This window comes from Marmota flaviventris, chromosome 2 (assembly GCF_047511675.1).
Source record: "Marmota flaviventris isolate mMarFla1 chromosome 2, mMarFla1.hap1, whole genome shotgun sequence".
NCBI lineage: Eukaryota > Metazoa > Chordata > Mammalia > Rodentia > Sciuridae > Marmota > Marmota flaviventris.
This window is the reverse complement of record NC_092499.1, coordinates 93,350,003-93,371,417: the sequence shown is the minus strand read 5'-3', so window position 1 is coordinate 93,371,417 and position 21,415 is coordinate 93,350,003. Positions and strand designations below refer to the sequence as shown.

General features: G+C 50.8%; 1 protein-coding gene across 4 annotated transcripts; it reads left to right on the top strand.

Annotated features, from left to right (window-relative positions):
• Window positions 1–16: 16 nt before the first annotated feature.
• On the top strand, window positions 17–20,383 carry Shf (Src homology 2 domain containing F). 4 transcript variants are annotated; one of them, XR_011706670.1, is made up of 8 exons: window positions 17–542; window positions 9,736–9,877; window positions 12,577–12,783; window positions 14,276–14,416; window positions 15,626–15,797; window positions 15,943–16,062; window positions 16,366–16,510; window positions 19,609–19,697. XR_011706670.1 is itself a non-coding variant. In XM_027926116.3 (7 exons), exons 1-7 carry the CDS (start codon window positions 45–47, stop codon window positions 19,793–19,795), a joined length of 1,467 nt encoding a protein of 488 aa, XP_027781917.1. In that variant the 5' UTR covers window positions 17–44; the 3' UTR covers window positions 19,796–20,383. The 4 variants fall into 4 exon arrangements, 3 of the variants coding, with proteins under 3 accessions (XP_027781917.1, XP_071464318.1, XP_027781916.1); XM_027926116.3 differs by lacking the exon at window positions 16,366–16,510 and having other exon boundaries at window positions 19,609–20,383; XM_071608217.1 differs by lacking the exon at window positions 19,609–19,697 and having other exon boundaries at window positions 15,626–15,795; window positions 16,366–16,453.
• The last annotated feature ends 1,032 nt before the right edge of the window (window positions 20,384–21,415 follow it).

Below are 21,415 nucleotides of genomic sequence, written 5' to 3'. Positions count from 1 at the left end.
CCCGCCCGGCTACAGTGCTCCCCTCGCTCAGTCTGGCTGGCCCCATGTTACTGAGCGGAGCTCCTCCTGCGGGCTCCGGCCCGGGGCCGCGGGCTCAGGGGGGCGCTGGAGGCGGCCCGGGGGGTTCCCGCCGGGGCGCTGGAGGTGCGGGAGCAGGCCCAGGAGGGGGCGGCAGCGGCGGAGTAGCGAAGTGGCTTCGGGAGCATCTGGGCTTCCGCGGGGGAAGCGGCGGAGGAGGTGGGGGCAAGCCGGCGCCCCCGGAGCCCGACTACCGTCCCCCTGCGCCTTCCCCGGCCGCGCCCCCCGCGCCGCCCCCAGACATCCTGGCCGCCTACAGGCTGCAGCGGGAGCGCGACTTCGAAGACCCCTACTCCGGGGGATCGTCCGGCTCCGTAGCCCTTGCCACCCCGGTAGCCCCCGGCCCCACGCCGCCCCCGCGCCACGGTTCGCCCCCCCACCGCCTTATTCGGGTTGAGACCCCTGGGCCCCCAGCTCCCCCTCCCGATGAGCGGATCTCTGGACCCCCATCCAGCAGCGATAGGGTGAGTGCCGCGCCGGGAGGGGCTGGCCAGGAGGGGAGTGGTTGGAGGTCTGGAGGTTGTGAGAGGGACAAAGGTGGCCTGGCCGGGTCTCTTGCTGTCACGGCTCCTGGCGGACACAAGCTTAGTCCCTGACCCTGGGGCTCAAGAGTCTTAACCCACCTTTGTTCAAATTCTCGACCTGCTAATCCGAGATGGGGGACCCCCCCCCCCCCCCGAACTCTGCTCCTATCCCTTGATGAGACCTCAGGACTAGTGACCCTCCCCCTCTTGGGTTCTGCTCTTGGTTTCGAAGCCCCCAGGGAGCCTGATCCTTGAGCTTTTATTCTAACGGGGATTGAAAAGCACACCACCCTCCTTGCTGGTTTATGGCCTTTCTGCCCCTCAGAGCAGAAGCTCACTGCCCTTTGATCTCTGACCTCTCCCCCAGGGCAAAACCTGCACAAAGCTTTCTTCTCCTGTTTCTCCTCCTCCCCTTCTTCCTTCTCTCCTTTCTTTCCTTAGAGTCCAAGCATCCTTGCAGGTGCTGAAACCCCAGAACAGAGGTGAAGGCTGGGGTTTCTCCTTGTGGACTCTTTGCCTTACCCAGTGAGACTGGAACTGGACGGGCTGTTCTCAAGAGGCCAGGATGGGCACTGTGCAGCTCTTACCAATGATGTTGACCACTGGGGTCCAGGCCCACTCCTTCTCTTGTTCCCCAAGGGCAGTCCCTCTTCAGGACCTGTTGCCCAGATAGGGCCAAGTAGCTGAGTCCATGCTTTCTCTCCTCCTGCCCTCCTTCTATCCAAGTCCATTCTGAGAGAGACTGGAGTGGTTTTATGGATCTGCAGGCACTGGGATAGGAAGGAGAGCAGGGCAGTCACTGTGCCCCAGGACATCTACAGTGTCTTAGAGTCCTTCTACCCAGTCAACGTTGGCCTTGGCCCTCCCTGATAGAGGAACAGTTGAAAGCCATGCCCAGGCCTCTTAGCTCTAAATCCTAGGACCATGACTCCGTGAGCCACCCTGGCCCTCTTGTCCTTCTTTGTTAAACCCTAGGAACTCAGTTCTGGGGCTTATTTCCCTATTTTCAGCAGAGGAGAACATTTTTATTTTTATTTGATTGGAGAGCAAAGTTGTTGTCTAAATCCACTGGCTCCAGGATTGAGGCTTTCAGCCGAGAAAGTGCCTTTCTGCCCAATTTCCTGGATGAGAGAGATGTGTCAGGGTCAGAACAGAAGCCTCAGGAATGTGAATAATTTTTTCTGTAGTTCCTGCCATGGGGCATGACTGCCAATCGTGGGCCAGGATCCTTAGTCTGCAGAGGAAGATTCAAGGGTACTTTTCCCAGGCTATGCTGTTTCCTTCCTAATTGTCCCTGTCGTTGTGTGATGTGCTGGTGGCGGTGAGGCAGACTGGAGTACTAGGCCTTATTTTTACCGTGGATCAGTTAGTCTCCTCCTCTCTGACCACTGCCTGTTGGCATGTGGGCCTAAGCTGTCCTTGGCCCTTCTTCTCTCTGCAGTGGCTTAGAATGGCCTGACATGCTACCCACCAAGCTGTGGTTCCTCCAGGACAAGGACTGTGTTCTCCTAATATCTGAATCTCCCAAGTGTTTGACACAATGCTTGGCATAAAGAGGGGTACATAAATATGTCCTGAATGGTGACTATACACTACCAGGGTGGCCTGAGGGTCAGGGGCTGCCTAGTAGCAACCCTTGCATGTTTTCCCAAAGATCCCTAAATAAGGGACTGTACCCACTCAGTCATGTAGACAGACCCCTGGTTTCTTCATGCCTTCACTTGGGTCAGCTCTGTGATCTGTGGGCTGTTCAGACCTGGGGGGGGGGGCCAAGAGATGTCTGACTACTTTGTCAACCACAAGGACAGGAATGAAATCCAGCAGGCTCTCCCAGGAGCCACACAGTCTGTTGTTTCTTTAGTGGGTGTGATGAGAAGGACTCAGGATACCATCTGAACTGTCCTAAGGGCAAGGACACTGCCTCAGTGGGCCCTGACCTCAGGATTCCCACCACTTTAAGGAGTGGAGTTTGGGGGATTCCAGAGTCTTTCCCTAGGAAGAGCCCAAACAGGGTTCCTAAGCTTTTACAGTAACCCCAGCTGTCTAAGCACCCCTTAGGCCTACTGAGTGACCTGCAGATCGCACACAAGATGTTTCCCCTGGATAGTGAGCACCCCTCTCTCCCTGCACCACCACCCCCCGCCCCTAATGAGCTAGTGTTTCTGTGGTGTGTGGCTGCATTCTCCCTCCTCTCAGTTCTGCAGAGCCCTTTGACTTGTTGCTTTGGGATCTTTCCTTAGGTGAGATGGGGACTGGGGACCTGGATGTGCCTTGGACTGGCCTGTTCCTGTCCTTCTATTGAAGCCTGGCTACTTACTGCTGGAGGATGGGAGGGATCAGCACTCTGAGAGGGGTTGGTCATGAGGTTTGATGAAATGGGTGGAGGTATTTCTGTGATGAGACTGAGGGTAAAGGAGCCTTGTGCATGTGGGGGCAGGAGAGAACAGGGACCTGGACAAGACCCTGAGAAACCCAGGGGGCTCAGGACCATAACCTTTCTTCCCATGCAGGGTTATGGCTCCCGGCCCACCCTGAAATCCACTGCTGTAGTTGGCAGGTGTGCAAGGGTGACCATCTGGGCAAGCCTGGCAGGGCAGGTGTGGGAGCAGCAGGAGTGGCACCCTGCAAGGGGCAGGCAGGGCTCACCATCTGGCCTCAGGAAATACTCTCCCTCTGGTGCTGGGCCCTTGTCCCACCTCCAGGAGGTGCTCTGGCAGAGGAACACGAGATCGGGGCCTTCCCTTGATTTGCTCACATTTCTCTGAACTTCAATAGGAAAAATCTGGTGTAATGAGGAAAAGGGATGGATATGGAAATGGATGAAGCTCTGAGCTGCCTATGATCATCTGCACAGTATGTCCTTTGCCTCTGTCATGCAGAGATGTATGGGTTGGCAGGCAGGGAGTAACATGGCAATAAGATGGTCATGCACCCCATATTGAAACAAGTACTCTTATTCTTAGCTTATGGCAGAGGTCCTAGGGTTCATGACCCTCTAGCAACTGTGTGTAAGTATATCCCATTTTTCTAGGGAAAGGCTTATAGCTCTCAGATTAGGGGTTTATAGCTCCCAAAAATACAGTCTTAACATTTAAAAACAGATATACCTTGTAGATGTAGTCCACATGGATTTGGATCCTCCAGGCTCCAATTCAGAAAGAAGCGAGCAGACAGGTAGAAAGAGAAAAATGAGGGAGGCAGTCGGGAGTGTCTGAAGTCCTGCTCCGAGATTAGGAGGGTGGCTAGAGGCCAGCAATGTAGGACCATTAGCCAGTGTTCATTGGGTGTACTATGTCATTACGTGACACTGACCTAGATGCTTAAAGGGACACCTAGAAGAACTCGGTCCTTGCCTTTTTGTAGTTTGTTGCTTTCATTTGCCTTCTATGGCCTCCATATAGTCTAGATGTCTGATCTGCTTATCTTGCATGCATTCTCTGATAGAAATAGAGAGAGGAGGAAAATTGTAGGAAGGGGAGGGAGGAAATGGTAGGGGTCCAGGTAGAGAGACGTTTGAGGACTGGTTAGACAGCCCTCTGTAGCCTGGGCTGGCCATCTCTGCTACCATGGGTGCTTCAAGGATGGCTGAGACCTGTGGACTACTGAGAGATTATGTCTGGCCCTTCCACTCTACCCAGTACTGCGGCATCACACTTTGGCTCTCATTCTGTCTGGAAGACATCTGTACTGGTTTGCCTGGCTAATAAGTGACTCGTCATGCCTCATCCCTGGCACTCTGCCTGTTGGGAGCTAGGAACAGCTGGGACCCTGAGGACCATGAATTGCTGGCTGGGTCGAGCAAGCCCTGGCTGGGGTCCAAGACTTGAAGGGGTACCTACTGCATACTCCAGTTGCCCTCACCCCAGAACCAGCAAGATGTTATGTGAGAGTAAAGGTGGGGTCTAAACCCTGCATGCTGTAGGCTTGTGGGTTCTCCCAGAGCACCCTGAGGCTCTTTAATCTCTTGGAGTTTATTTTGTGTCTGTATGAGCTCCTGAGGACTCCAAAATATGGTCTATTACTCTTTAATGATACAGTGACTGACATTTACTGAGCACTTACTTTGTGCGGTACCATTTTGAAGCATCTGATAGGTATTAGACCAGTTGATCCTTACAGCAACCCTAGGCCTGGGGCAGTGGCACACATATAATCCCAGCAGCTTGGGAGGCTGAGGCAGGAAGATCACAAGTTCAAAGCTAGCCTCAGCAGTTTAGTGAGGCTATAAATAACTTAGAAAGATCCTGTCTCAAAAAAGGGCTGGGGAGAGGCTAGGGTTGTGGCTCAGCAGAGGGGCACTTGCCTAGCATGTGTGACGCACTGGATTCGATCCTCAACACCACATAAAAATAATAAATAAAATAAAGGTATTGTGTTCATCTATAACTAAAAATATTTTAAAATAAATAAATAAAAGGTATTGTGTCCACCTACAACCCCCCAAAAAATATTGAAAAAGGGGGGGGTTGCTGAGGATGTGGCTTAGTGGTTAAGTAATCCTGTAAGGAAGACTCTATTACTATCCCTGGGTTATATATAGAGGAATGCAGCACAGGAATTTGAATGCATGATTTCTCAGCTAGCAGGAAGAAAACCAAGCTTCACAGCCTGGAGGACTGACTCCAAACTGAGCACTATGCCTAGGTCCTCAGTACTGATCACCAGGTGCCCCACAGAGAAGAACTGTTCATGAAGCATATGCTAATGAACAAGGGGAGAGAATCCTTAGAGAAGAGATGAGGGGCATTTTCTGTGATAAATTCACCATGTTCTGAATCCTGGAGATTACCAATCCTGAGATGGTCCTAAGTATCTTAAGAGTTGGTAGCATCAGTCACGTCTGTGACGTTTGAATGTTTTGTAAGCATGGCATTGCTCTTAGAATTAGAAAAGGAAAGTAACAAATCTCTTTCACAGTGAAGGAGTTTCACAGAGAAATAAAATAGGAGAGGGCATTCCAAGAAGTAGGAATATCAGCTACAAAAAGTTTTGATCTTGGGAAAAGTAATCAAACTGATTGGTTAACAGTAAGGAAGGGTTCCCATGATTAAATATTTAGGGAAAATACTAAGTTAAACAAAAATTAGATTGATTTTGATTGAATTTGATTGCTGCAGAACTTCTCAGAGGTAAAGTTTTTTTGTTTCATTTTTTCTGTGTGGGGATTGAACCTGAGGCCTTGCAATGTTAGGCAAGTACTTTACTACTGAGCAATATTCTCAGCCCCTAAATTTTAAATTAAAATTTAAATCTACAAGTAAAGAAAAAAAAAAGATGCTACATTTTTCAAAGTTTTAGAAAATCTATCACAAGGTACTGAGAGTCAGGAGACCTGGGTTGTAGTCTCATCTGCACTGCTGACAAGCTGTGTGCCCTGGGAAGCACCTAAACTGTAAGGCCTTAATACCAGAATATAAAAGATTATCATCAGAGCTAACACTTATGGAACACTCACCTCACTCACGTGCCAGCCTGTGGACTATGAATTGTTACAAACTTATTTCCCTCTTCCCTACCCTCTGATATAGGTATGATTGTCATTCTCATTCAACAGATAAAAAAGACAGGTTTCCAGACACTAAATATAATATAATGTTCACTAAAGAAGTGACAGAAATGCAGTGTGGGTAGTTTGGGGACTGTGCAGAACCAACATCCTGAAACATGTGCTCCTTGCTCTGCCTTGGACTTTTATCCCCTGGAGCCCCATGGGTAGGGACATGTTCCCATCCCAACTGCAGAGTGGAAGACAGAACCAGATGGTGGGCCTGCTGGCTACCTCAGGAGAGGCATGGGCAGGAAAGATGCAAAGTAGACAGCTGCTCTGGGAAGGGCACTGCCCATTTGAACAGAAGAGTAGGTCTTGGAAATAGCCTGCTGGGTTCGGAAAGGAGAAGGATATAGGGCCCTCTGGGTAGGAGCTGTTGTTACCCACTACTTTGAAAATATTGTTAGCATTTGAATAACATTCTGATTATACCAGAGAATATATGCCTAAATATCAATCCTGGTGTTGTGTACCTTTCCCAAAGACCTTTGGCTGACTGTCCCTCCCTCTGCCTTTGAGCTAGAGGCTTTGATCCTGTTCTCCTGAGAGCCTAATGTTGCAGCCATTACTAGTCAGTCAGAGGTCAAAGTGAATGGGGATCTGGAAGTTGATGTCACTCCAGAGGATGTCGCCTGGGGAGAAGGAGGCCTTCTAGGCAGCCAGTAATTATGTCTTGAATATACTCTGTGTGGAGGGCCCTGGGTTGGTTGGATGAAGGACACAGCAGTGGGGACATCAGAGGGGGCCGAGGGGCCACAAACAAAATAACAAATTGTGGTAGATCTGAAGTCTAGGGGGCTGGTTCTCCCACTGAGCAGTTCACCCTCACAGACTTAGAAACACTGTGGAAGTAGCCTGGGCTCTACTGGGTTCCTTGGTGCCCTTGTGGTTGCCACATCCTGCTAGCCTTCCCAGCTGGCATCTCTGCTGCTGCTCCCTTTCTGAGCCCTGTGGGTGGCTCTTCTGGGCACTCCAGCCCAGGGCGAGGGGCCAGGGCTTCCTGGAGTAGGGTGTGGAGCCAGGAGTGGAACAGAGGAGCCATTGAGCTGCCCGCAGAGCTGCCACCTGGTTGCCCACAGGCACTGGGGAGGCCCCCACCAGCCTGGGAGAGGTCGCAGCTCCAGGAACTAGCCCAGGATTCCAGTGGGAAGCTGGCTGCTGCAGCTCTGTCCATATGTAGTGAGGGATGGGTGAAGGGGCTCTGTGTAGTGGTGGGGTAGGAGGGCTTGCACTAGGATCCTCTGTTCACCAAGGGGTGCAGTTTCACTTGGAAAGACAGTCCTCCTTTATGACTCCACCCAGATTTATGCTTCCTCTCTATTCTGAATGAACAAAGAAAAGAGTTTCATTGTCCCTTCTTCCTGTTTTATGTGAATGGATGTAACAGATAATTACTGAGAGTTTACAGGCACTGGATATTTAGCAATAGACTTGGGCCCTGCCCTCAGGAAGCCCACAGTCTTCAGGAAGATGTCTATTAAAACAAATATTTACCACAGTGTGACAATAGCCCAGCACAGAGGCACCTCACAGGCAGGCCTGTGTGAGCATGGAAGAGTTTTCTAAAGAAAGAAAATAATGAGTAAGGGTTGGTCATGCCAGAAGGAATACGAAAGAGATCTAGGCAGAAGGAAGGCCTCTGAGGTAGAAAAGAGCAGAGCGTTCAGGGAACAGTGATCCAGGGTTGGTAGAGAGAAACCACAAAGGAAAGTGGAATCTTACATCTCTGTTAACTGGATTTTTCTTAAAGCAAGAGAGCTATTATAAGGTCTAAGGATAACCTGTCAGATGATTCAGACCCTGTTGAGTACCTGCCGCAGATGAGTGTGAGGCTGGGTGCTGCCTGGCAGAGTTACCAACAGTGGGCTGACTCTAGAGCGCCCTTGGTCAGGGGTGGGGTTGTGGGTGCCATTGGCCTGGGAAGAAACAAGCAATAGGGTGCAGGTGACAGGTAAGTGGATTTCATATTTCTGCTTTCTGGAAAGAAGCGGACTAGGGGTGAAGAGCTACAAGGGAAGATAGGAGGTGAAGGAATAAAGACGTTTTTCCTAGTGCCTACTATATGCCAGCTGCTTATTGGAGCTGAAGAGACAAAAATGATAAAGCGCTCCATGCTGGTGGATGATCTGGTGGTGGTGGTTGCAGAGGCAGGGTGTGAGATGGGGTCATTCCAGAAGTAGGCGGAAACGCAGGGGATGTAAAGGAGCCAAGGTTTGACTGGAACAAGGTGGGAGTGGAAGACCTGAGGGATGACATGTTAGCAGTCTTTGGGAACCTCAGAATCCTTTAGAGGGGCCATCAGGGGTTGAAGGAACTTGCCAAAGGGGTCTCTGGGAGTTTCCTTTCTCCATTTCTGCCTTTCTAGGGGTCACCATTCCTATATCCTTTCACCCAGGCCAGGGTGGTCATCCAGAGGGACTTCCAGCTCAGCTAGCTCCTACATCCCTGATCCAGCTCAGAACTAAAGTCTACTCTGTGATTTGGGGAAAGGTAGGAGTGGCCCTTCCTCGTAGCACAGGCCACAGAGCCATCTTGTGTAACCCAGTGATGTGGTACTCTTAGAGTGCTGACAGCCCTGAGTGGGTTGGGCTGTCTCCACCTCTGCTGGCCCATCAGGAAAAGCCCATACCTAGCTTGGAGAAAGACTCTATTGTCCTTAGCTGTGCCCTGCCCTGAGCATCTTGGGCACCTTGGGCACCTCTGCAGGGTGTGTAGCTTTTGGTTTGTTCTGCCTTGACTGGATATGGGGACAGAGATGTGGCCATGAGCCACTTGTATGGGATAGAGGGGCAGCTTGAAAAGTAGAGGGATAAGGTGGGGACTTTCTTATCTCTGTCCCTTAGTACCAAGGGAATTTCAGCATAGCCTCAGGGCTTCCCCAAGCCATCTCTCTCCTAGGTCAGCTGAGATGCCCACTGATGTCAGGTTGGTGGCCCTTTGCACAAAGGACATGAGTTCCAATCTATTTCCCCCACTTACGCAAAATGGTATTGGACATGTTACTCCCTAGCTGCCCTGGGCCTCCAGTGATAATGATACCCACATGACGGGGACATTGTGAGGATTAATCTATAGAACTGTGGCAAAGTGAATATTCAGCTTTCCTTCCTTGAGGGCTGGCATCTATTTATATTTGTTCAGCATCTGGAAGTGCAGTGGTGGGCATGGACCATGCTAATCTCTGAGTTGCCTCACCATTCCCTGCTTGCTTTTTAAACTCTTCTAATACCATTGTAACCAGTTCTCTGAATTAAATTTTCTCTGTTGAACCACTTGGCGTTAAGTTCTTGTCCAGCTTGGACCCTAAGGCATGGCACAATAACCTCACCCTGACCATTTAGGCTAGGACGTGGTCCAGAGGTACAAAATCAGCAGAAAAGAAAGATGCATCACTGTGGCAGCCTATTTTAGGACCCTGCAAAGGAAGAGTGATAACTAATCCCTATCTAAGCTCAGAAACTTCTCTTGGTAGCTGGGACTCTGGGTTTGAGGCAGCCTACCCAGGACTAGCATCAATGGATGGAGTCGGGAGAAGCAGACCTGCCTCAATTGTCTGAAGGCCCTGTCTTTGCCCTTTTCCCACAGTTGGCAATCCTAGAAGACTATGCGGACCCATTTGATGTTCAGGAAACTGGTGAAGGTTCGGCAGGACCTTCAGTAGCCCCAGAGAAGGTCCCTGAAAATGATGGCTACATGGAGCCCTATGAGGCCCAAAAGATGATGGCTGGTAAGTAACAGAGGGAAAGGGGAGGTGCTCCCTGAAGCCTGGCCTCTGTGAAACAGGCTCTGGGGCCCCTCAAGTCTAAGGACTCCTTGGTCCCTAGAAAATATGGAGAAAGCCTTTGCCAGGTCCTTAGGAGTGATAGCCACTGCCTTCAAGGTAGTCTTTTTTGGAGGAGGAGCTGTGACTTTTGGCTCGGAGGCCATACAACCCAAGGTCAGATAGAGGCATTCGAGATAGGAAGGGCAAGATAGTGGTGGGAGGTCAAGGTTCCAAAAAGGAATCTAAAAAGATTTGAAAAGAAAATCATGAGCTTTTGAGAAGGGTGATGAGTTTGAAAAATATTATATCAAAGTGAAACATCTTTATGGCATTGGAAACATGACTAGAAATATAGTGTAGGTGCCATGAGGCTGGGCAAAGAGTTAGGGTGGGGAGAAATGAACAAGACCTGGCCTTGGGGATAAGAGGCCAAAAGAGGATCTGGAGATGGAGTCCAAATGGGAGTGACCAGAGAGAAAGACAATGATGGATCAATCTAAACCAAGATTCAAGCCAGGGTGAGAGAATATTGATTTAGGGGAAAATACTGTTAGTCCTTGGGCATATTGGGAGTTAAGATGAGATACCAAAAGGACAGTGAAGCACTTCAAAGGTAGGAATGAAGAGCTTGGATTTGGTTCAGAAGGGGGAATAGAGTCACTATGAATTCTTGAGCAAGAAAGAAATGAGATAAACTATGGTGCAGTTGTGCATGGCCTGTAATTCCAGCACCTCAGGAGGCTGAGGCAGGAGGATTGCAAATTTGAGGCCAGTCCTATCTCAAGATGAAAACTAAAAAAAAAATTTAAAAAGGGCTGGGGATATAGTTCAGTGATAGAGAACTCTTGGGTTCAATTCCCAGACTAAAAAAAAAAAAAAAAAATGGTGGGGATAAATTGGGATTACTGAGGCTTTAGTGTGCAGAATGAACTGGAAGAACTGACATCAATACGTTGAGCAAAGTAAGTTAGCAAACTGGTATGGAAATTGCTGGAGTTTTAAGGACCAATACTTTAGATCTCTTTCTTCCTTTCCTGGGCTTGGGAATAATTGAGGAATAAGATTAAAGAAACAGATGGAGATTAAAATGTCTATTACTGATAAAGTTGATTGGAGAATATTACCTCACTACAATCATCACAATGGGCTCCTTAATACTTTGCCACAGAATTAAACTTGCCCACTCAGACTTGGGCAACAAAGGACAGCCATAAGCCTCTACATGGAGGCAGGCCACTCACTGCAAGGAAAAAGTAGCCAAAGGCAGATATAAGTAAGAGAATGAAAATTTATTAGCCAATCAAACTGCTCTTCCTCCAGAGAGGTAGGTAGGAGGCAGAGAGCCTCTGGAGTGTTATCCCAGGAGTATTGTTCCCAGGAACCCTGAAAAAACAAGCCTGTGAAGTGGAGGTTCACCTTGGCAGTAATCTAGATATGTAAAGATGAGGGTGAAAATCATCAGGAATTGGCAATGAACCATTGGGATTTAGATAATGACAATGATGGGTCAGGTTCAAGGAAAATAGTATAGTGGACAGAAATGAAGAAAGTGAGAAGGTGGTACCTCGTTGAAGTCAGAGGGGTGTGGACCATGAATGCTCATATATATATATGGTGGGGAGGGTACCGGGGTTTGAACTCGGGAGCACTCAACCACAGAGCCACATCCCCAACCCTATTTTGAATTTTATTTAGAGGAAGGGTCTGACTGAGTTGCTTAGTGCCTTGCTTTTGCTGAGTCTGGCTTTGAACCCGTGATCCTCCTGCCTCAGCCTCCCAAGACACTGGGACTATAGGGATGCGCCACCACGCCTGGCTATATACATATTTTTTGATAGTAGCTATGTAGCTTTTAAAATCAGATTTTCAGTGGGGTCAGTGATCCTGAAAAGAGATTGACTAGTTTGGAGGAAGGTGGTGAGTTTGAAATGATATGATGTCAAAGCAAAACATCTTTTTGGCCTTGGGTATATGACTAGATTATAGATGCAGTGGGAGCCATGAGACAAGTAGTTTAAAAGTTAGGGCAGGAAAAAATGAATAAGACTTGACTGTCTTGGAAAACAGACCAAGAGAGGATCCAGGAAGAGTCCAAATGGGAACGATTAGAGAAAAGACAATCCATGAAATTGATTTGTGGAAGAGGAAAGTTCACAGTGGGGTTGGTCAGCAGTGCCTGAGTAACAAAGAAGTGTTTCCTGGTTTTAGTGAAATAATGTCACTTGGGATAGGAGGAAATGAATGGAGCTGGGCAATGAGGAGAAGATGAGGTAGGGGAGGACCATGACCCAGTTTCCTAAACATTTCAACTTCATCTGCCCAGTCTTGCTGACTGTCATGGGATCCTTTTTCTGCCTTTCAGTCTGATGCCTATGTGCCTCTGTCTTTCTTGGATCCCCTGCTTGTAGAGCCCTGGAACTGTTTGACTTGGAGGGTTCCCCCTCTTTTTTCTCTTGGTGCTAGGGTTTGAGCCCAAGGCCTCATGCATTCCAGAAGTATTTTGAGGGTGAGGAACCCAGGATTTCTGACTCCTGAGTTCTTCCAGAGCCAGGACATCTCCTTTGAAAGAGACCTGGCTCATGGTGAGGAGCATTGCTGGAGAGGTGCCCTGGTCACAGGCATCTCTTCCTCCTTGCATCTCTCCCTCCTTCTTGCCCTGGCAGAAATCCGGGGCTCCAAGGAGACCGCAGCTCAGCCCCTGCCTCTGTATGACACACCCTATGAGCCAGAGGAGGAGGGGGCCTCCCCAGAGGGTGAGGGAGCCACTTGGCCCCGGGAGTCCCGCCTGCCTGAAGATGATGAGAGGCCCCCCGAGGAGTATGACCAGCCCTGGGAGTGGAAGAAGGAGCGGATTTCCAAAGCCTTTGCAGGTGAGTCTTGATGGGAAGGCAGATATGCTGGGGATTCTGAGCAGCTTCTCAGACTCAGGAGAATGAAAGGAATAGATCCCAGGAACCCAGGGAGGTCCAGGAATGGGTCTTCAGGGCAGAGTTGAGTTCTGTACCAAGGATAATGAGGACTTGGGCAGTGTAGACACACACTGAGCACAGGGTCAGGGAATGGAATGGGAAAAGGATGAAGGCATTTCCCTGCATCACCATCTCTCAGAGGACAAGACCATTTCCATCTTTTAGGGGCTGGATATACTTAAAAATAAAGAAATTTCAATACAAAGCTTATAAAGCTTGTGGTGTATATTAAATACATTTAACAAAAGAGGGCATTTAATACTTCAGACAATGAAAATAGCTGTGGCAAAGTAACCTGAATTCTAGGACTGTGTCTTCCAGTGGTAGGCCCAGCCCCAGAGGGATCTCTGAGCTGCAGTGGAGGCTCTGAGAAATCCCCTGATTGCTGAATGAAGATCAGATTTCTCTTGTCCTAACCACACCATTGTTGGTTCCCAGTTGGGATTCCACCATGGAAAAGTTCAGGTTGGCTGTCAGAGATGGGCAGAGGTGGGTAGAGAAATACCCCCAGTAGGGAAAGGGCTTTCATTCATTTAAGCCCCTTTGAGGGCTTAAACACCATTAGACTTCATTCTTGTTCCCATGTCCCCTCACTCCTCCTTGGACAAGAGGCTCATCCTGGAGCTGGACCCAGCCCTCCACTCTGCCCTCCCCACCCTGGCAGCCAGACTGGGAAACCTCAGTTTTCTAATTTGCTTCCTGTAAAGCACACACCATTGAGGATGGGCCATTTATCTCCAGAAGTCTCCTTGGAGAATCAATACTGTTTGGATTGCTTAATGGGAAAATCTATGCTGATCATTAGGAAACCTCGTTAGCAGTCCTGCAGCCGAAGGTGGCGTCACTTTTCTTGAGGTTGGGAGGGGCATTACATTTCAAAAAACTTCTGCCCCCAAGTCTGAGTGTTTCTGACAACATGAAGCTAAGCTGTCACATTCTCACTGCCCAAGAATTCTCAGGCTGGGGGTGAAAGAAGAAGGGGAAGCAAGGCTGGGAATGTCAGGAGGATGTGGAAGCCCGTGTATAGTACCAGAGGTGTGGGTAGCTCCTGATACCACTTTTTTTCCTTTTCTGGTCCCTTTGGGGATTGGGGGTTTAGATAGTTCAAATGAATGGGGCCCATGGGGCTGGCAAAGAAAGACTATGTCCTGCTGCTTGCCACTAAAGCCTCCCAGGCTTTGACCAGGGCAGCCTAGTATGTGGTCCGTAGTTGTTCTGTCCAGCCCCTAAGTGAGTCCTCTTCCCTCCCCAGAAGCTGCCCTTGCCTCTGCTCTCCCCCTTCTCCTTTCTAGGCTGTCCTATATCCTAGCTCTGGGTTTTGGTCTCAACCTCTGCCTCTTTCTCTGTCTCTGTCACTGTCTGTCTCTCTTCTTCCTTCTGCTACTGGCTCCAGTTGACATAAAGGTCATCAAAGACCTACCTTGGCCTCCGCCTGTGGGACAGCTGGACAGCAGCCCCTCCCTGCCTGACGGGGACAGGGACATCTCCGGTCCAGCCTCACCCCACCCTGAGCCCAGCCTGGAGGACAGCAGCGGTGGGTCCTGTGGGGGCTTCTGGCCAGGGTGACATGTCCTCACCTCTTAGACCCTGTGGGTTTGGGTTGGAGGAGCTGAGAAGTGGGGCAAGGTGTGGAGAATCCAGGAAGAATTCCTCTTGCCCTGGAGGGAGAGGGAAAAGATAAAATGCATATTCCTCCCTCCTCCCTCAGCATCTGTGGTGAAGTGTCTCCTTAGGGAGACCCCTTTCTAATATGTTCCCACTGTGCCACAAAGATCTACTGTTTTTTAGTCGGCTTCTTTGGTTAGAGCTTTGCCTGATAGTGCAGACCCTTATGAGGCATGGGGGAGGTGCTGGCAGAAGAAGCTCTAACTGAATAAAGCAGAGGATCTGGTGACTGAAGGACAATAAAGGCTTGAAAGTGCTACAAGGAGAAAGAGCCTAAATAACGAGGGGGGGTGGGCGAGGTACTGAATTTACCTTCTGTGTTTAGTTTTGCCTAGAATGGGCACCCAAGAGTGGGTATGGACATATGTGTATGCACACAAGTGTGAGCATCTGTTTGTACCCTTGTGCCCAAGAGTTGGAGGTCTTTTGTAAATGCAGGTGCATGTGTTCATGTGGCCATATGACCCACTGGGGTGGCCCTCTCTTGTGCAGGCTCAGCGGTCAGACTGCCTGGTCTGGGACAGGCAGAGTCACCTCCCTGGGTTTCCATGGGTGGGGGAGGGGAGCCCGTGGGCAGCGACCTTGGGGCGGGTAGGGCAGGCTGTCTGGTGGCTTTGGGCAGGATTAGCCTGTCAGGATGGCACCAAGGGGAATCGGATAATTGTTCTCAGATCGATAAGTCATTTCTACAGAATGGCTTGGCAGGGTGATTTGGAGAACGGTAATGAACTCTGAGGAGAAGAAAGAAACAATATTATCAGCACTGAAGCCACCCTGAGGGGGATGGAAGAGGGGAAGGCAGTCAGAGGCTCCTGGGAGAGCATCTGAGTGGTTTCTCGTGTTGCTCCCCTCTATCACCTCCCTGTGTGGCACTAGAGGCTACACCTTCCCCCCACCCACCCAGGATGGGCCCAGGATGATGTCCCTAAAACTGGTCAGGACTGTGAGTGTGTACCACCCTTCCAGAACATGCATTTGGCTCCTTAAAGGCTTGGAGGAAATGGGGCAGGGTAGTGGCTTTTCAGTAGGGCATTACCTCTAGGGTCTTCAGAAGCCATGACCCCTGTGTTCCCTACAGCCCAATTTGAAGGATCGGAGAAGAGCTGCCTGTCACCTGGCCGGGAGGAGAAAGGGCGGCTACCTCCCCGACTCTCTGCAGGGAACCCCAAGTCAGCCAAGCCTCTAGGCCCAGAGCCCAGCAGCCCTCTGGGGGAGTGGACAGATCCAGCACTGCCTCTGGAAAACCAGGTGTGAGTGTCTGTGTCCAGCTGGGGACTCCCTCACCTCTCCTCCCTTCCTGTCACTGGCTTCCCTGCAGGGGACACCCACAAATGGGTGGACCTGGACAGCGAGGGACCCAGCAGGGATGCCCCCCTTCCTCTCTCTCATCCTCAGCTGGTACCACGGGGCCATCAGCCGAACAGACGCCGAGAACCTGCTCCGGCTATGCAAAGAGGCCAGCTATCTGGTGCGCAACAGTGAGACCAGCAAGAATGACTTCTCTCTCTCCCTCAAGTGAGTAGGGGATGCTGCAGGTGGGGGCACAACCCATGGGGCAGGAAGAGACTCCAATATTCTCCCCCCATGCCCAGCAAAGCTGGAGAGGTTCCTATTCCCCTTGAACAACTGCTGACTCCATGGCAGGCATCCTGACATGTCTGAGACTCATTCCCTGCTCTCTCGGAGGAAACCAACAAGCTGCAGCATCCAGTTCAGAAGGGTTCTGTCATTCACTAGCTGTGTGGCCTAGGGCCCCCTTAACCTCTTCAGGCCTCAGTTGCCTTATAATAAAAAGGAATAATAATATTCATCTTATAGGGAAGGATTAAATGAAATAATATATGAGAAGCACTTAGCATGGTGCTCAATAAATTATCACCATCACCATTGTTAATGGAAGTACGAGATGTTCCAGAAGCACAGACAAGGAGATAGAAGAGCTTTGCCTGAGGGAGTCTCAAGGGTAAGATGGGGGGCTGGGGCTTGGGAGGAGGGCAGAGCAGTGGACACAGAGCTACTCCTGTTTACTCTGAGGAAGTATATGTTTGGGGCAGAGTCCTGGAAGAGGTAACAAATTGGGGCAGAGTCCTGGAAGAGGTAACAAAGGCTGGGCCCTCCGTTTCCATTAGCCATGCTCCCTAGGAGCAGATATGCACAGCCCAGCCTCAGCCTTCCAGGTTCCCTGGTGGACCAACCAACCTTCCTCTTGGTGACCAGGAGTACTATAGCCTACAAAAGGCCGCTGTCCAGGGCTTCCCTGCTTCACCAGCAGACACCTACACCACTTCCTACTGCATTCTCTGGAGGCATTAGATAACAGGTATTATTCCCCCACCAACACCACCCCCACGCCTCCCAACTTTAAGTAAATCCAATTTGTGGAAATGTGGGATTACTGAACCTTATACATTTAGGGGATGATTATTTAACTTTACTAAAAGATTGTGGGAAAAGTACAAAAATATGGTTAAGTAACCTGAGTTCTCTTCTTGAGTTTGATAAAAACTGTGTGACCTTAGACAAATCACTTAACCTCCTGGCCTTGGTTTCTCCCTTTGCAAATGTCTTAGAACACTCAGATTCCTTAAAGCTGTCATATTCTAGAGGTCTGCAGATTACAAAACCAAAGGAGCACTTTGGGAAAAATTCATTTGTCAAGATTTTGATACACATAACTTTAGGTGGTATATTTCTTTAAAAATTATAGTTAAAATTTATGGAGCATACCCAAGCAGCATGTATACCATCTCCAAACCAACTACCATCCTGCCACTTAGATCTCTTTTATACACATAGATTCAAGAGGTTTGTGACTTGGTCAAGGTCCCCAACAGGGAGGGCATGGTCATGCTCACCTATAGGCCCATCTATTCAGGAGGGAGGCTGAGGCAGGGGAATCAAAGACCGCCTCAGAACAGCAAGGTGCTAAGCAACTCAATGAGACCCTGTCTCTAAGTAAAATACAAAATAGGGCTGGGGATGTGACTTAGTGGTGGAGTGCCCCTGAGTTCAATCCCTGGTACCCCCCTCCCCCCCCAAAAAAAAAAAACACAGTTGGGCTGAATGGCTCCACCCCTCATCAAGTGCTGTATGCCTGCAGTCTGTACTGTCCAGTGCAGGGAGAGACACCAGTGTCTGGCTCCCTGGAGTGGAACTAAGGAGTAGAGCTAAGCAGGAGTAGGGGGCTGCCTTTTACTGGGGAGTAAAGAGAAGAGGCCCTCCTGGACTCCTACTCCAGCCCCCAGCGTCTGTCTGCCAGAGCCTCGTTTGCATATAAATGGCTTCTCTGAAATACAATTATGGTTTCTCTTCTCTCCCTAATGGAAGGGCTTTCACTGGTAATTAAACAGCTTCCTCAAAAAGCCCTGCTAGCCTTAGCCCTGTGGTCAGCTGGTCCCACCCCAGCCCCACCCCCACCCCTGAGTGTCTGGCAAGGGCTTGGGTATGCTCCAGGTCCTAATGGACTCTTGGGACTTGTCCTGGAAGGTTGAAAACATAGTCACCCCTCTCCCTGTGAGGTCGGTTATGCAGGTAGAGCTGAGATCTCTGGCCACTTGTTGCCCTTCTTGGCAAATCTGTCCCTTGAGGAGAAAATATAATGTACAGTTTTGGGGAGAGGCCCCCAAGTAGACTGGGAGAGGGGGTCATTTCCAAACTGGGAGAAAGTGAGGGAAGGCCTGGACCTTGGCATGGAGCACACAGGGGAGGGTGACTGCTCCCTGCCTTCCCTCTCCTATTCACAAGGGCTCTACTAGCCTCAGGACTCCTCCCCTCCAGGGCTTGTGCAGTTAGTCAACCCCAGGCATTATTGCAGTTCCACAGATGACCTGACACACACCCTGGGGCCCCCAGCCTTCTCCCAGCAGGCTTCTAAGGCTTCAAGTACTGAGAGGAGGCAGGGATGGAGTTAGGGGTCTATTTTTCTCTCCTCAGTCTCCCCACTCCCTGATTTCTCACTTGTAGGCCTAGTGAAAAGGGTCCAGGCAGAGCCTTCTTTGCACCCAGGCAGAGAAGGCAAGCGGTATTCTTTTCAATCCTTACCTCTCAAAGAGTGAAGGCCTCAGGATGGAGGTTATCCCCTTGATGTTTCTGCTTCCTACACTGGCTTCTTAGCCCTTTCCTTTTCCCCAAGTGGTCTCTGAGTAGGCAGCAGCAGCCAAGTCAAGCTTCAGGACTCCCCCAAACATTCCATTGCCTGTGGGTGAGTTTCAGACCTGGTGCCCAGCAGACCAAGTCTGTGATAGTTTTGACAAACATTTTTGCTGGCATGGTTTTGCAATCTCTCTGAAACTCAGAGTGCCCACCTGGACATTTAGAGCTGGCTAAAGTTTTGCACAATGACATCCCTGTCTGGAGGGCAGGGCCAGCACCAATGCTGTTTTCCAGGGTGGTACAGGGACACGAGAAAGGCAGTGGAGCCCCTCCTCTCTAAGAAAGGGAACAGAGCTACAGCCTGGAGGTGATGTCATTCTAGGCCCAAGGGCTGGATGGATGAGTTGAGGCCTTGGCCTAAGGCCCAGATAGCAAGAGGGGGAAGGGATGTCCCCAGGAGGAGGCAGCTGAGCCTTCCTAGATTTGGGAGGGGACTTCCAGATCAGCTTGCTTTCTCCCCCAGTCTTTGCAAGGTAGAGCTCCAAACAAGATTTGGTTACCACATCTGTCCACCCACCTTCCTGCCAAGGGCATCTGTGGCTCCACATGAGTCATCAGGAGCCCTCACAGGTGTCATGCCATATAGCTCAGGAAGAATGAGGCTAAATTGGCCCTGGTTCCAAAATCTGAAGAGCAGGGGTGCTTGGATTCCAGGGCTGGGGGTACTGGTCACTCCACTTTGCATCTGCACACACCCTATACACTCACTTTATACACAACATTTATATGTTACCTTGATCCAGTGCCTAATGCTACTTACCATACCAGCAAGAAACCCTCCACACCCCTGCTTTCTAGACTCCCATCATCTCCCTGCTGGCTTGCATTAGGACTGGGAAAGGTTACTGGATGGCCAGGTGGGGAAACTGAGGAGAGTCCCCACTCACCAGGGTGTCTTTCCCTTCCCAGGAGCAGTCAGGGCTTCATGCACATGAAGCTCTCCCGGACCAAGGAACACAAGTATGTGCTGGGCCAGAACAGCCCACCCTTCAGCAGCGTCCCTGAAATCGTGCACCACTATGCCAGCCGCAAGCTGCCCATTAAGGGGGCCGAACACATGTCCCTGCTGTACCCCGTGGCCATCCGGACTCTGTAGATGTGAGGCCAGGGCACCATGATGGACCTGGACCCAGACCTGTCACCTGGCTGAAGGCAGTGTCTCTTCCCAGGGACATGAAACCTTTCTTCTCCTTGCCCTGGGATCTAGTAGACGCTGGAGGTTCCTTAATTTATTCTAAAGGGGAAAGGCTACTGGGGCCTTTGAATAAGGGGTTGGCTGGAGCTGGAGCTGGAGCAAACCCTGGAGAGAAAGGATAACCCCTGGAGGAAAGAGACTCCAGAGCTGCTGGTCTCCTGGGGAGTTTTAAGATTGGCATTTCCGGCCCCTTTCCAACCCAATGGAAGAGGTAGCCACCTTTCTCACCACCCTCTCCCTACTGGGTCAGTGCGGGGTGAAACAGGACGCCGACCCTCTCTCCACCTCCATTTCCCCCTACCCCAAGCACCCGAGGGATCGGCCCAGAGTCTGGTGCCGGGAGTGGGAAAGGCAAACGCCTGGGTAGGAGACGCCTGGGGGTGGGAGGGAGAGATGAGGAGAAGGGTTAGGGCCAGAGGGAACTGTGCAGTCCCTGGGCCGCCCCGGCTCCCGGCCAGAGGCAATAAATAAACCCGATCCTGCCAGGCACAGCCGCGTCCGCGCCTCCGGCGCTGCCCCCGGGTTGACAGGGGAGGGAACGGGAAGAGAGCACAGATTATGTTTATAAATCAGCTCTGGAGCCGACACAGGCCGGCTGTGAAAAGCACTTTCGAAACATCAAGTTCCTTCCTTTGACGAGATGTCAAAACATTCCCCCTCCGCCCCTACCCGGGCTGGGGCTCCCAGGGCCCGCTGGCCACGCGGCGACCCCTCTTCGCCGCACTGCCCAGCGCGGCTCCCCAAGAGCGCGTCCAATTTCCTGCCAACAGCCATTTGTCTGGGAGGAGGGGAGACGCGCAGAGACAAAGAGGCAGCGCGCCAGGCGGGAGGGAGTGGGGCGGCCCTGCCACGCGGAAGACGCGCGCCCGCGGAGGCGGGAAGGCGGCGGGGCGGGCTGCGGGGGTCCAGCCTCGCATTCTTTCCGCAGTATTCTGGGGCTGGCCGCACCTCCCTTAGCCCCTGATTGACAGGGCAGTGCCTGGCAGCCTGTGGGCCTCGGCCCGAAGCTCCCCACCTAGGCTTTTGTCGCGGGGTTGGCCGTGGGCGCCCCCTGGTGGTCGTGCTTCGAACCATCCGCCCGCGACGTGGTGCCACCCACACCTACAAGTTACCGTAGCGACGCCCCTGCCCGCGCTGACTTCTGGAACCTGCCAACGCCTGTGGGCCCGGACCTTTAAAATACCCACTGGGCCGTGGGGCAGAGCGGAACTGCTGGCCGGCTCTCAGTTTCCACAAGACAACTGAACAGAAATTGATGGACAAACACCTTAAGGAAAGGGCTCCCTGGGAGGGCAATTTGAGGACCTCTTCCACAACCCAAACATGCAGCTCCAAAGTGTGCTGTGAATCACAGAACTTGGGAGTTTCTCATTCTTTTGATCTGTCAAAAGTAGGAAATCCGTGGAGACGAAAAGAATCACTTGAAATTGGGCATTGTTTCAGAAATTCCCTCATAGAAGGCTGCCCTATCTTGAGGTAGACTGGAGAGCATCAGTCATTTTGCATACGAAAACAGAGTCC

Bases quoted from the DNA above. Each gene is read 5' to 3' on its own strand.
- Shf (XM_027926116.3), top strand. From the start codon at position 45: ATGTTACTGAGCGGAGCTCCTCCTGCGGGCTCCGGCCCGGGGCCGCGG. The intron at 543-9,735 runs GTGAGTGCCGCG...CTTTTCCCACAG, and splicing joins CCCCATCCAGCAGCGATAGG to TTGGCAATCCTAGAAGACTA. The intron at 9,878-12,576 runs GTAAGTAACAGA...TTGCCCTGGCAG, and splicing joins GGCCCAAAAGATGATGGCTG to AAATCCGGGGCTCCAAGGAG.